This window comes from Cyclopterus lumpus, chromosome 22, assembly GCF_009769545.1.
Source record: "Cyclopterus lumpus isolate fCycLum1 chromosome 22, fCycLum1.pri, whole genome shotgun sequence".
Lineage (NCBI taxonomy): Eukaryota > Metazoa > Chordata > Actinopteri > Perciformes > Cyclopteridae > Cyclopterus > Cyclopterus lumpus.
Genome location: NC_046987.1, coordinates 5085357 through 5104163, shown reverse-complemented (window position 1 = coordinate 5104163; position 18807 = coordinate 5085357). Strand labels below are relative to the sequence as shown.

At 43.1% G+C, this 18807-nt stretch overlaps 1 protein-coding gene across 1 annotated transcript in view; it reads right to left on the bottom strand.

The window, feature by feature from the left end:
* Positions 1-18807, bottom strand: part of alk (ALK receptor tyrosine kinase) — a 308750-nt gene that overhangs the window by 187827 nt on the left and 102116 nt on the right. The window contains exon 2 of the mRNA XM_034525145.1: positions 11302-11412. Coding sequence (XP_034381036.1) covers positions 11302-11412 — 111 coding nt within the window. The remainder of the gene's footprint in view (positions 1-11301; positions 11413-18807) is intronic.

The window sequence follows — 18807 nt, the reverse complement described above, 5'->3', positions numbered from 1 at the left end:
TCTACACCAGAAAGCGACCTTTACAGAAACTAATGTTCAGTCAAATAATGGTCTGTAACACATCTTCCACCAGCAATGCACTCAAAAGGTTATTTGGTCCCATACTGTCTGCCGGCCTCGTACGTCATGCATCTCTCTGTGAAATGTGCATTGTGTGCTGCTGAACTTGCAGTTTGATTCTTGTTTTGGTCAACTTCATTTCTTCATTATTTTTCATATTGTCCCTGCTCATCGAGTACAAACACATGCAGAACTTTGGTTTAGAAGTAAAGTTTCTGCCCGATATTCTACCCTGCTGTCCTGTATATTCAGCATCCCATTAGCACTATCAAATACCCCTCACCATTAACAGAGGCCCCCCTAATCTCCTTAGATATGATCATATGCAGCACTTAACACATATTATGAGACTTTGAACAGTTTGGACAAGTTATCAGTGAATTGAGATGTAGGACCGGATCCTTATAAAGGAGCTTTACCTAATGAGGTGGCGTCATTGCTTCTCTTTAAATTACAAGGCTGTCCACTTGAGGAGGCAGCTGCCTTCAGAGGAATCATTGGGAAAGTCGTTCCCAGCCACTTAGTGGCAGAAAGGGTAATGGTGTCCATGTTTAAAACTTGTCATTTGGCAAAAAACATCGATTCCTGCAGCTCATTGCCACTGGGGACCTTGAAGGCTGATGAGATGTGGAGAAATTGAGAGGTTCAAGGTTGCGGTGAAAGCTCATTTCCTTCGATTCAATAAATGTCCGCGTGTCAATGGGTGGAATGATGCAGTGTGTTCATTAGAACCTGAGCGACGGCTTTAAAGTTGCTCACATATTGGGATTTTTTTGAGGGTTTTACATACTTTTTATCGCGAGTACTTTTCTTCTTCTTAACAATAATTCTTCTTAACTTTCCGCACCACGAATATTGGCATCAACCAATCGTGTTGACAAAATTGAACAAATTCAAAATCTAAAACCATATTGCAGTAACCATATTGTATTACTTGTATTACAGCGCAGAGCTGATCCACTCCTCCTGTTTTCCTATTTATCTCCAATAATGTAGCTAAAGGAAACTGGATGCAATAACTTACAGTAGCTTAGGCTATACGACAATATCCCTGAGACGGACTGCCAAATGCTGCTCTTGGTCAATACAGCCCCATCTCATGATGGTGAATAGATAGCACAACATTTCCACGTGTCATCACTATGCATTTTATTATTCTCTTTTGCACGCCACTTTTCTTGTAATCATTTCTTAAAATAGCTGCATCAACTATAGTAAAACTTAGAGAAACAGCACCACCACAGCCGGCGTAGATCCCGTGTTTCCTTGACTCATCCAGCTACCCATCCAGCCCACCTGAAGAGATCTCTAGCATTTTATACTACGTCATCTGTTGAGAGCGTATCGTGATAACATTGCAGTCAGTAGAAGTCTACATGGCGTACAAATGACACGCCCAAAAGCAAGAAGAGGCGTTCTCGTGGCACGCTAAAGGACCATTTGGTGAGAGCGGCCTGGTGAACAGGACCCCAGCAGGTGGTCCTCTGCCTGAGAGTTTATATTAGAAGCTCTCATAGAACAAGTGCTGCAAGTAACGTGGGTGTGACTACTTGTGATGCAAAATGCACGCAGGTGAGTGTTCGTGTTCCTGCCGCGTATTAACCGCGATGTGTAATGGCCCTCACGTCTGATGTTCAAACAGCTTTTCTCTCAACATACGGATCGCAGAGGTTTTCAGTAATGCGCGTCGTTCTGTAATCTGTAACAAAAAAAGAGAATCCTTAGGAAAAAAACGGTCACATTCATATACTTGGTGATGAGAGATATGATTCATGATCTGGGCCTGTCATCTAGCTTCGCCCACCTTGTGCATGTGCAACGTGACTAAGAATTGATGACCAGGCGGGGAGAGTGCTTCTATTGCCCATTCCTTCACAATCACATCTTTGATTTCTTTCAAAACCATAATGCCCTCTGAATATGTCATCATATCCTTTTTTTTTTTACATCACTGAGCATGGGTTGGTTTACCTTTTGATAACACTCTTGCACATTTGAATCAAAGCCACTTGAGTGGCTACTGAAGAGGAATGGCACCTTAGAAAGAAATATATATTTCCCACACACGGTTCAAGTTAATTAGGAGCGGGTCATGACAAACACTCTCCCATTACCCGAAAGTTTGTTTTAATATTGTATTTGTCCTCCAGCTCAGAGTAATTGCTGCTTGAGATATTACTGTTTCACATTGAACACTTGGTTCAATTTTCGGAGATAAGAATTAATGTGTGCCTATTTTCGAAAACCTACCTATGAAGAAACCTTTATTGAATGTCGATGTATAATAGGGCTGTAAAAGGACACATTGTATATTTGGATAAATGAACTAGCTGTTTGCCGTTTTAACTTGAATAATTAGAAGAACAATGTCATAATGATTCAAAAACCCCGATAGCCTATTTGAATGTAATTAACTTCATTTCGAACTCTTGCAACAATTGTTTTTTTTATTTATTTAATCATCCATCTGTGTATTTTGCGGGGATTTAACGGCAGTCAAAAAGCATGATGTAAATGTTTTATTGGTTATATACATGGTTGCAAAGGTCCATTTACACACTTTTTTTTCGTTTTGCTTCATTCACGTGGATCTGGACGGCACACGAATACCATTTATTTCTTTTAACTGACGGAAGGACTGCAAAACGAGACATGCATGAAGATATGGCGCTTGAATAAAATAACATTATTTGCTGCCTTAATTATATGGGTAATGCACGTAGATATAAAATGCAGCTTTAAATTCCTTTTTCAAAGCTAAACTTCTTTCTTGTGTGAGCGAGCTTCGTAACATCCAAGTGTCTCCTCCTCTTATCCGAGGCCGGGTCACGGGGGCGGAGGGGCTCTCCAGACGCCCCTCTCCTCATTATATGTATTTAGCTCTCAAATAAGCATACAAAACATACAAAATAGTAGTTGAACACATTTGGACATACAGGTTTGCCATTGTTCTGAGAGGGAGATGAAAAGACTGATACCAAATCATGACGGAGCTTTTATTTTGTTGCTATTTTTCTGTCCCATATAGATATGGACCCCTCTATTTAACAGCGAGCCATTTCTCTATTAGGTCAGTAACTATAGACTTATATAAATGATCAAATGTTGCGTGACCAATAGTAAAACCCTGCGCTGACGTTTATTGTTTATTGTTAATTTGCGCCTATGTAGTTTTCATCTGCATACGTTTTAAAGAATCCTGTGAAATCTGCACATGTTCAGCTGGCTCCAGGAGCTCTAATTCATTGCATGCTGTTTCATACTGCACACTTGAGCAAAGGTATGTTCCAGATTATGATAAAAAAAAAACACATTAGACACAGAGTTACATTTCTGTGACTGCGTAAATATATAAAAAAAACATGATCCACTCTTTATTACAGTACATGACGGATTATATCACTTTAAGTGCACGTACAGATATTGGTTACACAAGATTTATTTTCAGTAAACCCATAATAATGAATGATAGATTTGATTAATTCAAGCTGTCATAAAAAAAATTTTTTAAACTGTATTATCTCAACATGATGTCATCCAATATTTGGGATTTTTCGATCCGAGTGGACTGAAAAAAAAGAAGCTCAATCAAAAGAGTTGCCATGTGCAGTCACAGATATTATTTAAAAAAAGGTTGACTTCCTCCACCTTCGCCAACCCACAGACCTTCATTTTAATGTTATGTCATCTCATCCAAATGCCATTCCATCAGCTTCCAGAGCACAATATTGATTTTAATCACATTGCAATCTTTACTCAAAGTGTTTTTTCTTCTCCTGCTGGCCAGATCTATGGGCTCTCAGCAACAACAGACATTGATGATAATTAAAGACAATCCATGAATTCCAATACCCCAGAGAAGGTTGTCATTGTGTGCGGTGATGAACCTACGACTTGAAGACATAAAGCCCCATGGGGGTTTTTGCAGATGCAAATCTACAAAGAACGTTTAAAGACTTTAAATCTGTGAAGCTCAAAATGGCCAATTACTGCTTCCTGCATGTCGTTTCTTCCTAAAACTGAGGATGGCTGAGTTCATTTAAAGACGGAAGCAAAGTACCTGCATAGCCACCATGAAAAGAAAAACAACAACAACGAAGAGACTGACAGAACAATAATGGCTTGTAACTCTTTTTTCTACATCTGCCGACATGGGAGCTCAAGGTCAATATTTCTTTATTCTTTGTAAGAGCTGAGCCAAATTCCATATATACTTTGATAGGCTATTCATATATTGATAGATCAATCATATTAGCGCCACTGGAGTGAGGGAGCAGCCTCCCCTGTGTGAATGGTGCTAGTTTTATACTTAAATTGGTTATCCAACAAAAAGACAGACACACACACAGACAGACACACACACACACAGACACACACACACAGACAGACAGACACACACACGCACAGTCATCTGTGTAATTGTCTCAGTCATCAGTGTAAAGGTTAACATCTATTGAAAAAAGATAGATGTAATCATTTCCAAAATTCACAACATGTTTTTGTCCAACAAAAGATTATACTTAAAATCAATACTTGTTGGCATTTAGCCTTTTAAATTGTTTTATTGGGGTCAAAAACACATCGGGAGCATCTGTATCCTAACAAGGTGGGCAAGCAGCAATCCAGCAGCACCGTAAGATATTTGAAGCGTCATTCGTAAACGTGGAAGTGCCCCGAACTCTGAAGTCTCCCCCTGAGCCTCACCTGGTAGCAAAAACAAGAGAGATTATGAGAAAATGACTCTACTTCTCTCGATCTATTCCCTCAGTAAACATTGTAAACATGGGTTTATCGTCTCAATCTCTAGTTTCAAGTCTTCTTTAAGACAGCATGATGTTCATTTAGTGAAGTATGCTCCGTTGGGAGTCAAATAGACCATGAAGCAGGGGTTGCTTTAGTGCATGGCTGCTCTGGTATTGACGGTCGCTACCAGAAGTTATTAGGTATGCCAGTTGTCTTAATCAGTTTTTGTTTCAATCAATGCATTGATTGAGTCCTTTCACAGTGCCTTTTCAGTCAGATCACTTGACCTCTATATAGTGATACTTGGATTAAGGTTACTGAGAGTGACATTAGGTGACGAGCTAAAAAAAACGTCTCTTCTCATGCTCTGATAACACCGTCGCCATGGCATTAGAACCTTTAACTCCGAGCCTCCGGCTCAACGACCGCCATGAGAGCCATGTGGAGGCAATCCCACAGCTACCAGGGGTTAATGAGCCTATCGTGTCTATTGGCTACAGGCCTACACGACCCTGACCCTCATTCAACAGTGCGGATATTGAGCAATGCGTCGCATTACGCAAACAAAAGGTTAATGAGATGCAATGGTGGCCATCTTCCATTTTGTATAAAAATGAGTCAACTATCAGATTACATGTTGAAAAAAAAAGACGAGAGGATGGATTTGCACTGGAGCGCTTTTGACATCAAGTAAATTACATCTAATGATTTATGCCCCTTTGTGGATCGCGAGTGAAAACTGCGCTGACAAATTTCCCCGTGAAGCCCTTAACTGAAATGATGAATATGTTTATTTCCTGATTACAACGAGATTGTGTCTGACTGAGTTTATTTATGTATCCATTCGACTTTTTATGGCCTAGGTATTCCAGGCAAATTCATTTCCTCTCGAGGGAGCTGTAGCTTAGACACACAGAGGGATAGATGAGTGGCTTTATTATATATATATTTAGTTATTTTGTATAAACATCGGGGTTTGACAGGTGCGGTATAGAAATGATCTACGACATTCAAACAAAGTGAACTCTGATTCTGCTGCACAAATTAATAAGGACACGCTTATTCCACGGCTTGTTTTTCTTTACCCAGTCGGAGTTGACGTCAATCAGTTGGGCCTCCCTTTTTGCAGAGCGATTAACCTCCCCCTCCCCCTCCCTGGTTTTGAAATGAGAGATTTTGGGGTTTGATTGTGACTGAAAGCGTTTATTGAACGCGAGCAACAAAGAGAGACATGTCTGGACGAACAGTATTAAGATGGACAGAGTGATGGCTCCACTGCCCGCGACAGTTTTCTGATTCTAGATCAAAAGGAGATCAAAGTCAAATGTCAGGCTTTCCAATCCCTGTGAACTCCCTCCTTCACCTTATCCATAGCATCCACTCTTCAAAACTACAAAGGTGGCACACGCTGGCAGGAGGTCAAGAGAAATCCTTCACTACAGACCCTCTATGCCTGGAAGAAACTACTGGCAACCCCAAAACCACAAAATAAGCCTTTGGCCTCACGGGAGGATCCAAATCAGTTATGATAGTTTCCCGTTGTTCCAGGCATCGGCAACTCTGAGCCAGAGCAAGCAGCAGCAAGAAACTCTCGTCAGTGAATCCTGTTTTTTTAATTTCCATCCAAAATCCAAGACAAACATCCTAGATTCCAGCCAAACTGAGCAGATGTTTCCATTAATTTCATCATCTTGTTTTTTTTCATCCATCATTTCATTCCTGATGCACTTAAAAATATAGCTGTCAAACATAAATCGCCTGTTCACCCCTGAGTGGGGAATATGTGAGGCTAATGCTGTGATATTAATGAGAGCTCGGTGTTTGAAGAATGCAAGCGAGATACTGAGAATTGGTGTTCAAGATCTTTTCTGTTAGTCTATTGATGCAGTATTTTTTATTTCTTATGGCACTTGGATATGACATTGAAGAAATAGCATTGAATCTCTGAACTTAGTTGCCCTGCATGTGAATATTACCATGATATTAAAAACTTAACAATTCCGTTTCAATCAGTCACACATGCAAACATATGCTCTTGCTTCATCAATGCGTGCTAAATGAGCTTAATTTGACCTATAACACACAACATGAAGTACATGTGCAATGAAATGTGATCTCATCTCTACTAGTTATGTTTTACTACGCAGCCTGTTGCGTGGTATCTTGACGCTTGAGGTTTATGCAACAATTCTACCTCGGGTTAGAAAATGGTTTGCGTTAAAATAAGTACTAGGCAACGTTGTAGTTGACAGGAAGGCCGCTTCCCTGGGTAAGAGTCTCGAGTTTGCTGTACCTTTAATAGACTCTCTCACTGTAGCGTATATTGATAAATTCCAAAACCAACGTAAAGAGCAAAACAACAATTACGTGTGAGCTTTCTCCTCGTTAGCATAGAGCCAACACGTACGCTAATTTCCTTAAAACATACACAGTTATTACAATTATTACAGATATTACAACTTAAACTAACCTTGTGCCTCTTCGGGGGGAGTGCTAATAAGGGCGACTGTGGGTCAGTGGTTCGCAGGTCCGTCTTTCAATCAGGGGATTGGTGGTTCAATCCCAGCCCTACTCGAGGTGTCCTTGAGCAAGACTCTTAACCCTGAATTGCTCCCTGTAGCTGTGTCTATGGTGTATGAATGTAATATGATTGTAAGTCGCTTTGGATAAAAGCGCTAAATGGAATGGAATACCTTTTCTGTTTTGCATTCAAATTGACCAATATTTTCCGTACCTTTTTACGTTAAATCTGCGCACAATGGACTTCCTTTTAAACTCAACGAGTCACCAATATAAGCATCTTATCTTAAAACGGGAAACAAGATACATTTAGCTTAAAGCATGCCAAAAACATGCAACAGAAACAACAACATTGATTGTCAAACAGTTTCTAAAGCCAGAGCACAAATGTGGTTGCTTACACACTCCTAACACTACATTAGTTGCTCTGAGCGTCTAATAATGATTAAAATGGATTAACATTGGAGTTATCCGAAAGCCTGGTGCATCTCTAAAGGGTGACGTGGTATCAAGGATTCGGGGGGCCCTTGCCCACGTGTCGGTATTCAAAGCCCTGGGAGTGGGACCAGCTAGAATACGGGTTGGGGAGGGCTGCCATATTTAAACACCTGCGCCACCGCTTTATCTTTTACACCCCTTTGCCACCCTTGCAAATGTGTTTCATTCCACTGCTGTGTCTCATTACACAAGAACAGCACCACCAGCTGATTGAGGCAGATGTTCTATTGTAGAGAACGGCACCTCCTCAAGTGGCAAGCATCCATCTGAGTGCCTCTATTACAGCTGGCAGGCACAGCTGATCCGGGATGATCCATCTCGATGAGGAGAGCAGGTCTGGAGTGGGAAGGATGGCGTATGGAAGGGTTTTGCTCAGCAGAATATGGCAACAGGCTACCCTGCTGTCATTCCCTGAGAGCAGATACGTAGATATGTAGAAGGGAGGCAGGTCAGAGGGCTCTGACTTTACTGACACACGGTGGCAATTTAAGAACCAGCACTGAAATGCAGATACAGATACATTGGCTGACCCGCTAGCCCCTGCAGCTAAAGGCTGCTAATGGAAGCAGGGAGGCAGGAGGGTATGGGGGCAGCAGGTGGCGAGTGTCCAGTCGGTCTGTGTTGGCTTTTGTGCAAGGTAATAAATGCCAGCGGACAGCGAACAGCTGCGATCTATGACCGTAGCCTAAAGCAATGTTCACCGTGCCATGTAGTCGAGACCCAACCTTTCATCCTAGCATCCTCTAAAGCTGTCCTATATGTGACACAATGCAACAACGTCTACTCTATAAAAGCCACTTGGTCCCCACACGTCTAGAGGTGCTAGGCACAGCCATGCCCTGACAAACAATCAGTAAGAATACAATGTAATACTAAATATTGAGCGAGTGAACTATGTAGTATTTGTGGTAATTCCGATTTAATTAGTTTCTCTGAAGTGTGCCATCATTCGTTTGGAGTCATCTGGCTTTTATTGCCCAGATGTGATCCTTCCTGCTCCAGCCACATCAAGTTCGGTCTACTAATCATACAGAAATAAACTTCTTTTTATGGTTAGCTGACATGCAAGAGATGAGAGATCGACGCTGTCCTCATGTGAAATCATAGAAAATGCAGTCAGCTGCGTGCTTGACGGATTGATTGATTCAGAGACGGCGGGGGGTTGATCGGTTGTCTCGCTGACACCAATTACAGCGAGGTCCACCGCAGGCTATCACAGCCACGGGCAGCGGGGGAAAGGTCCCAGGGTTCCACGGTCAAGGATGTGTTTCATAAACAGTTTGGGTGGCAGATCGATGCTGGCGGGACATTGAATCATCACTTACAGGAAGACCTTCCACCCTCCAAAAGGTTGGAAAGGGGTAAAAAAAAAAGAAAGAACAACAAGTCATGCCGGAGCTGTCGCCAGCGAGTGATTGGAATTGGGTCTGAGAGCCTGACATGCCACGGATACACACAGGCGCTCCTAGGCCCACTGGATGCTGACGCTCACACCCAGCGGGGGTGGGAATATTGGGCTCAGGTTTTCAGATCACTTTTTTTCTTACCACTCAGACTTGTTTTCCTCCTTAAAGGTCTGCTTTCTGTTGTCGCTTATATCATACAGTAGCCTGAGGTCCTGTGACGGGCTTTCCTACACTGTTGTACATAAACAATAAATCCATCAAAAGAGTGTGTGTGGATGAAGTTGGCTAGTTCGCGAGCTAGCTTACCAATTACACAACACTTTCACGATACACTCCTGACGGCAAACGAGCCGAACAGCGGGCTGGTGGCCAGCGACAGGGCTGGGTGGAAACGGTCCATCTGTCAATCAACTACAGAAAGCTCTCCGACAGCTAAATTAGATTCCTAGAGGCAGGGGGGTGATACGGACAGGCCGTGGGGTGCGCTAGCTCGCTAATTATTGGCACTTAAACAATAAATCCATCAAATTCAACGGCAGTAAATATGCAAATAGGCTATGAGTTTACCAGTCACCAAAACAGGAAAAGTAAATGTTTTTGCTTCATCGCCCGGTCTCACTGATCCACAATGTGCTTGCCTATACATGTGCGATGATGATGTTTGACAGGCTTGAACCCTGCTGATTAAAGCCGGCACCATGCATGGAAGCCTCAGAATAAGCAGGATCTAATGCAGGAGGCTGCGGCTCCATTTCTTTATAAACTGTTACAATGTATATATTTTTACAAGCTGAGCAAAAGTCTTTACAATATATTTATTTTACTAGCCGCAGTAAAGTGCTTGTGATCGTATCTGTGACATGTCGCTGCACCAGCGGCTGACAGTCGATTCAGATTAGTGAACTGTGAGGGAACATCCAATACAATCACATCATCCACATGAGTACATCTGTTCTTAGTATAAATAAGGTTTTTAGACTTAATATTCTCTTAACAGGGATGCACATCAGAGTGACTATTCTCCGATGCTGTCAAGGATTCTATAAATTAGGATGCATATTTTAAAAAAGGCAATAAACCCTGAATGTTGTAATTTTACAGTGAATCCGTGATGATATCCTTTGTAGGTAACTCATCTGCAGTCCACACCTTAGTTATAGAATATTAATGTTTTTGCTCTTCCTCTCCCTCTCTCACTTTACGTTCGGCTTTTAAAGTTGATTAAATAAGCTATATCTATTCTTGTGGTTCTTACATGCTTCAGCGGCATGAATGATTATGAGAAAAAGTTATCACATGAGAAATTGGTTCTTAATGCCTAGATCTATTTTTTAAAGGAAACTTTAATTATTGTGAATTACTGTTTAATGTTTTGGTCAAACTTTTCCATCATTTTAAATTGCTTCTTACTTCATATTTTCTTATTTTTTATAAAAGCACATTGGATATCTCAATTATTCAAAATGGAGTACTCTGCTTGACTTTGTATTAACTGGGTTTCTCCTCGTGCATTACAAACACATTTGTCATACAGTAGATTACATATTTGTGTAAAATGTATAAAATAAGATAATCCTTTTAATTCCGCAGTGGGGACATTTCCATATAAAAGAGCAGGTTAATTGTGGGAGATTTGTGAATATACAGTACATATGTAAAAATGAAAGGAAAGGGAGAGAGTAATGTTTATTTTCTATTTCTATTTTCTCAAACTTGTATTTGATCTGATGTATTTGAATGCTTTCACCACTGCAACCAGCCCGGTTCCCCAAAGACATTAATTATGACTTATTCCGTAAGCACTGGCAGGTTCCAGATGTTTTTGTCACGGTTACTAGGCGTTGCTATTTTTCTGGGTCCTTGAGTGGGCCACAGAGACGCTGATCAACAGAAGCCCAGTTTTGTGATGGCGTCGGTGTGGACGGTAGAGGGCAGGCTGGACAGAGATGTTTATGTGTACTGATAGAGAGCCGATGCCAGGTGTCACGGCCAATTGGGGGCAAAGGATCTTTAGAGGACAGACGCGCCTTAGCCTGTCCATCTGCCTGAGGAGAGCTGACATGTCTCAACTCACCTGACATGGGCACGGAGTCGCTGGGAAAGCTCAGGTCGTCCTCGGCCACCCAGGAGAAGCTCCAGTACCCCCTAGGAACGCCAGCAGCAGCTCTGCCAGCCAGCGGTTCACCTGCGGAAAAACAGAAAACCCACATCTCATTTTCAGAGAACGTTTCGCAGAAGCACAGGACGTTTTATTCATTTTTAAGTTAGAGTAAGTTCGTTTTGGGGTTTTCCAGACAATAAAAGTACCAGGTTAGTTTTTGGAAGATTTAATGGTTTGTTAGGTAAGATAATTACATTCATAACTTTTGTACATGGCGCCAAGTGAAGAAAATTTAAAACAACTCCATGTTAGGGAGACAATCTGAACTAGCCATCCAGCCAGACCTCTGGCCTATGGGGTCCTCTTCGCTCTCCATACCATGTTGGTTGGTCTGAGCAGCTAATAATGTTGTGGATGGGCTTCCATTGGAGTTAATTGAAATCCTGAGAGTCACATAAAGACATTAAAGGGTGCGTTATCAAACCAAGGGCCGCTGACCAAGCCTCGGTATTTGACGCAATGGGAGTGAAGACGGGTTGACTGAGGTCCCATTTATGCGGTAGTCCAACTCACTAATCACTCCTCTTCAAATCAATTTGGAAGTCAAGAGACATTCACAGTACTGGTGCTGCAGATTAATAGCTGGAGAACACGAGCAGTGACACAATGAACTTGAGGAGTTTAAAAAGTAAAGTCCCAGGGCCCTTATGAATTGGTCATTGGATATCGATATGCTCTGCATAATGATGAAGACAAGTTTGCTTGACTCCTTCTTCACCTTCTACGACACGATCGAACAGAAATCCGTTACTGTAAAGGAGACGCAACAACTTTCTCTTTTACTTCTGTACCCATCTGTACTCGTTTACCCCCCCCCCCCCCCCGGTCCATCTCCCCGTGCTGCCATCACGTACGAGCGCACACAAACGCTATCGTTCTCACTTTGTCCTTAGTCCATGGGTAATTAGCACACAGTTACAGAGCAATCCACCACTGCCTGGAAAGGAGACGCCAGCATAAATCCTTTAAATGAGCCTCAACTTAAAAACACTAGCTTTCTGGAACTCTTTGGTTTTGGTCAAAGAAGAAATGCATTATAAGATGTCGACTCGCATAACAGATACATGTATATTCTATGCTATTAATGCCTAACACGAGATCCTTCCAGGTGGGAAGAAGAATGCATGTGTACCTTGTTTGAAATAAAATCCCTTTATCTTTGCAAAAAAATGGCTGTGCTATGCTTTTAATAAACTGGGACGTGAAATTACATCTCAGCGTTTACAGCTCGTGTCTGTGTCTTTTCAGCGTTGATGGATCGGCTGAGAGCAAAGCGATTTGTACACGAGATGGAAGAAGGGTCAAGCGCAATATCAGTGCGTTCAGCTATGTGAAGTCATTTTTGTTCCCCCGGCAACAGGAGTGGATAATGTGACATCAAATCGACACGTCTCTGCAGATATATCTCTGGATGAGAACAGAATTAATGCATTGCCGCGTCAAGAGACAAGTATATCAATGATTAGCAATTGGTCCAACTGAAGAAATGTTTTAAAAGCGTAATGTGCAGTAGTACAGAGTCGCCCATTCTCCTGGCTTTAAATGAGGTGCTTTCAATTAGTCTGCAGCTCATGGAAGGACAGAGTTCTGCCCTTCGTTTCGCCCTTCCAAAAAGGTGGCCATCACCACATGCTGTCGAGACTCTTCGCTTCCCCCATTGATGGCCAGACGAGCGGAGTCGACCCCGACCCCTACAGAGAGTTTTGGGGTCAACAGCTGTCGCTACGGGGCAGGCCGCTGAGAGGTGGATTGCGTTGTGACTGGCTGACAGCCGGGGTTTGGACAAGCTGGCTGCCTGAGTGGCTATCACAGGAGAGGCCTCGTGCGGGAATGTTGTCAATTATGTCCACGTATCAACAGGTCAAGAAGGCCTGCGGCTGGAATGAGCCTCAGCATAGAGCTCTTTATTTGCCAGTCGATCTAAGTTCCAAACCCCACTTTCTGTATAAGAGCTGTGAAAATGAGTCTTTGCATTAGCTCACTCTTACAGGTTCAACGTATCTTCATACAACGGTTCTTATGATATCTGAAGGAAAGTTCTCAATTTGTCGTCCCTTGGAGCGATCAGTGTCCCTGCGCTAGCCCCTGTAATGTTAAAGCAACAACTATTTGGTTAGCTGTAAGTAAAGATTGTGGTTTGGAATAAAATAAGTCCATTCCTTGCTTAACCGATATACGTGGCGTTAGTTGAGTTCCAAAGTTATATAACAAAAGTACGATAGAATGACTGTTGACACCAACAGCGGTCTCTTGGGGGAAAAGTCCTGTGAGTATTTGATTAAGTTTAGGAAATGAAACTATTTGGTTGGATTAAGGGTATTCGTGGTTTGTGTTAAAATGACCACATTTGTTCAGTAACATTTATGCAAAAGATAACCCCTTACTTGGTTCCACACGGGACACAAACATCGGCCTCCTGGGTGAAAGCCCTGTGCGCATTTGACCCACCCACTCACCCCGACATCCTCCTCCCTTCGGGACTTTGTCGCTCTTCATACTACGTCACCGGACTTCCTTAGACGAAGCCCTTGACGTCCTGGCTCGCGATTACGTGAGGTATAGGAATTACAGTACATTACTTTTTGTAGGTTTTAAGTAGAAACGATGAATGCGAACAGCCTGGAGGAGATCAGACTGAGCAGGATGTGTCTCCTGGTGATGCTATTCTTGGACATCTGCAACTGGGAGGAGGTTGGTAACCCCTAAGAGGGCACCAGAAAGAGCTTGAGGATGCTGCTGGAAAGGAGGACGTCAAGGTTACCTTGCCAACCCGGCAAAAGTGAATTTGGTGGATCTCACTGCCGAGAAAGTTGGTTGACGTCTTCGGCTTCAATCTGGCCAATCAGTGATATTATGCTACTTTTTTTCATTAAAGAACAATGTTATGGATGCTTGTCCACTTTCTTTTAATTATTCTTTAATCTTAATCTTTAAGGATGTCAAACAGAATACAACTAATAAGGAGACCGACTGATGAGGAGATTCTTGTTCCCACAGCTGAATCTTAATTATGCACTCAAATCATAGCTCCCTTCGGTGTGTTGTGCCAATTCCATAAATCAGACATGGGTGGGTTAAATAAGTCTAGCAGGTGGAGTGAATCTGAGCTAATTTGTATTAAATAGGGTGAGGTGCATCTTTATTTAAACTGTCTTCCGTTGTTTAATGTGTTGCCATTAACAAATCATTCATTTTGGTTTAGTTGGCCATTGAAAAACCCTCAACGGGAATAATGTTCAAAACATACTCATGGAAAACCGCATTTCTGGCAGCCCCGTCATCCACTTAAGTGTGAGCGTGACAAACACACATACTGTGCACAAACAGCCAGCAGTTCAAGTGCAATTCACCACCACAGAGGAGAGTTAACTCAGCTCAGTGAACAGTCAAATTCTGTCCCGAAACAAACGCTTAGTGGATTCATCAATGAGGCTTGACTCGACCTGTCACTGAAACATGGCGGCACGCAAACGTACATCTCTCTCTCTCGCTCTCTCTCTCTTTCAGGCTCTCTCTCTTTTTGACTCTCAAATCACTCAAAATGTCTCACGTTTGTTTTTGTTATGAGTGAGATCGAAATGGACGGTTCCTGCAAAATCCATAAAGAAATATAGATATATAGATATCAGGCACCGACACACGAGGGAGAGCCACGCAGGACTTCTTGCAAAAGGAAGGAGCACTACAGCACTATACGAGATGTATGTGGCGCTCGGGGGCTCTGTTTCACGCTGGTGCAATGGTCCAGAAATAAAGGCAATTACCCCTGAAAAAAGGGGCGGGGGGGCGTGGGCTGAGTGTACAGGTCGGGGATCTGTTAGGGCCAAGAAAAGACAACTGATGGAGCTGGAATCTTATGGATTCTGGTACTTTTGCGGGTCAAACGCATGTTTCTGATATGCTATATGAAGACCCAGTTCAACAAACACGGGTGGAGCACAAAGCCAGCCGCCCGCCAGCGCCGTTGGATTTTCACACTCCTTTTTGCGCTCTGCATCGCCATCGTCCCCTTTTCCTTTTCTTGCCCGCCCCGCCCCCTTAATTAAAGATTTACCTTGGGATACATACATTACTGCCTAAATAAATTGATCGCCCGTCCGGCGCAGTGACGCGTCATTAAACGCTCGTCAAAGTCTGCCAGCTGAGGCCCCCGGAATTGGCTGCCCTCGCTATCCGCCCGACAAAAGGCCGCATTGATTTCCATCAGAGGAGCCCACGTGTCCGCTAAGCACTTTCATTAAGACCCTCGCAGAATTCCACGCACGTCGCCCAACCTCCACCAAAAAAAACAAACATGCGAGACACACACACACACACACACACACACACACACACACACACACTAGAGACGTGTACCGACAGAGGCGAGGCGGTGACCTCCACTTCTCCAATTAAAACAATCTTTAAAACGGTCCGGTGACAGTAAATAACTCATACGTGTCTCATCCGCATTAATAGAGACGTCAAGTTCTTCCAGCATCCAAGGTTAACCAGGGTTAAATAGAGGGAGGCAGATTTCAAGTGTTCATGTTGATATGCCACCTACTGTGCTGGTTGGAGGGGGGGGGGGGGGGGAATGAGTGGTTTCTAAGAGGCTTTCTGCATTCGTCATAATGTCTTTTTTTTTCAAAGCAGGGGATTTGATTCAGCTGTAAACATTGACTCCAGACCTCTAATAGTGCAACCTTTTCTCTGCAGGAAGAGCAAAACTCACTTCTATTCTCCTCTCTCGCCGTCACTGAGCTGGATGGCAGCGTAGTCTTCATCGCAGGAAGAGGCCATCTTATCAAGCGACGACAATAATGGGGGGGGGACCTTTATTAATTTAAAGGGGTCTTATCATGTTAATTCTCAGGTTCATACTTGTATTTCGGGTTTCTGCTAGAATATGTTTACATGCTTTCATGTTCATACATTGTCTGTCACACGCTCCGTTTTGGCTACTGTCTCTTTAAGACGCCCATACCGATAAAAGCTACTTTGATCTGCCGGATCTGACTGTGTTGTTGAATGTTTTCTGACGTATACAGCCCTCAAAAACACTGGCTGAGCCAGACCAGCTACCCCAAACTGAAGTTGTCCTCAAACAACATGTCAAAGTGTCCTTGAGCAAGGCACTGAGCCCCAAGTTGCTCCCCGGGAGCTTTACAGCACATCACTGCTCATAGTGCTGACGATGGGTCAAATGCAGGGGTCACATTTCAGGGTTGGTTTAGGCACAAGCACTGGAAAAGGGAAGTTTCCTTTTAAACGTCTTCCTTTAGCTGAATATAGGTCACGGTGAACCGTTCGCTCAGGATCTTGAACTCCGCAGTAAACACTGCAATGAGCAGAGACAGCGAACCGCTGGCATGTGATGAAACACCAGCTACGCCAAACACCGGCCCCTGAAACAGCATCACAGGAATGCCTTCTGACAGCACCTTAGACACCCCCCCCCCACCCCCACCTCCCCCAGTAGCGATTGAGAGTGAGATCAAGTGCTGTGCTGTCTCTGAAGGTGAACACCAGATAGCTTTTTTCCTTCTTTTTGAATCAAAGAAATGGAACACACGGCTTCAGTCTGAAAGCATTATCCAGGGGAAGAAAGGGTTGCTCGGTAACAATGAAGATGTCAACTGGGCTTCCCCCGACGCTCATTAAAGAAAATGATTTTTGTACACTGCAATTGCACTTCCTCTCTCTCTCTCTCTTTGAGGCTTTGCTGCACCAGCTGTGCACCCCAAACACACAGCAACACCTAGTACCAGGCAGCCCATTATTCACAAATAACGCATAAACATGACTCATTCCCAGAAACAGAGGGACTCCTTTAAGTTGCTAGAAGTTCCCCGGTCTCGTTTGCTACGCTCCATGAAATAGCTCGTGGCCACAGGGTGTCCGACTTAATGATGGCAGCGCTAATTTAATTATTTATGCGAGACGGATTCCCGCTTCACGCATATATATATATATATATATATATATATATATATATATATATATATATATATATATATCCACATGTTTCCACTGAGAGATCCTTGAGTTTTGATCTGGAGACACACTCGCGGCACACTCTGGGATTCTTGGTAGTTGTTCTTTTTCCCGATGGCTTCCAGCAGACCTCTTATCTATGTCAATGTGAGACAGCTGCTTCAGCAGAGCCTTATAGAGCAGGAGGTTTCCAAAGAGGGGGGGGGGGGGGGGGGGGGGGGGGGGTGAGGGGGGGACCGGTGCATGCAAAGTTAGTCATAATCATATTTGTCCCTCTAATTTGGGTCTCATTAAAGGAAATTAGGTTTGTAAGACACTTTTTAAAGCTTCCCCCCCGCCAGTATCAGAGTAATCCAGCGATAGTCGTATGTGCTGAGCTGTAAATGGATGATTCTGCATGTGTATCAAGGCATAAATACATTTTGTATGGAAGCGACCCCGTAAAGTCAGACTTAGAGCCCCCCCATTGGATCGTGATTCTCACTCGTTGCAATTTGCTATTTATAAACTGGGATAACTCGCCCACAAAAATGATTCTTTTTTATATCAATTACTCATGCCGGGTCTACCTGGAGTTCTTGAGGAAGCCTCGGTTGGATCCAAAAAACGAAACAATTATATATAAAGACTTGATGAAATGAAGTAAACGGGGATTTAAAAACATTAAAACATCTGTTTAAAAACGTCCTCACAACTCAGAGTCTCATTGGACCAGTCGACTTCCCGAACACGTGCGTCTTTGCTCAACTTCACCAATTAAAAAATGATGGGACTCTACACGTGCCTGTAAACAGATGTTTTTGATATAGTTTTTGCAGTTTTTAGCACCCCCCCCCCCCATTTCATGTAGGCTTTTCTCAGTCTTCTTCATTTTTACACCATGAGAGAATTATGAAATAACAATCATTCCACAACATCATAATAGGGATAGTTTTTGCTCCAGAATGACAAAGTAGAAACCAGAACACATCCGTCCACTCCTTTAGCTCGCGCTGCGTCTCCGGTGACGGTAACGGTTTCCAGCGCAACGGGTTAAAAATACCCATGTGCACAGTCCCGGAACCCGACGTTGGAGCCACATAACCGATCCCAGAGCTCATCGGAGCCCTTCGTCGACTTCAAAGCGTTTTGACCATGATGTAGCGGCGTTTGTTTCGTTACATCATCAAAGCACGCGCCGAGCAAGATCGGAATCGACCGAGGCATTGAGCAGTTTTACAGCCAATCTTAGACAACTAACGTGCGTGTGTGTGTGTGTGTGTGTGTGTGTGTGTGTGTGTGTGTGTGTGTGTGTGTGTGTGTGTGTGTGTGTGCATTTAATGAACTGGCTAGTTTGATATTTCATGCACATACAGTATGAAACATTCATCAAAAGAGAGAAACTTTCAAAGCCCGCTCTTGTGAACAAGAGGTGATCCTATCAGCAAACTACTGTAGTTTCTC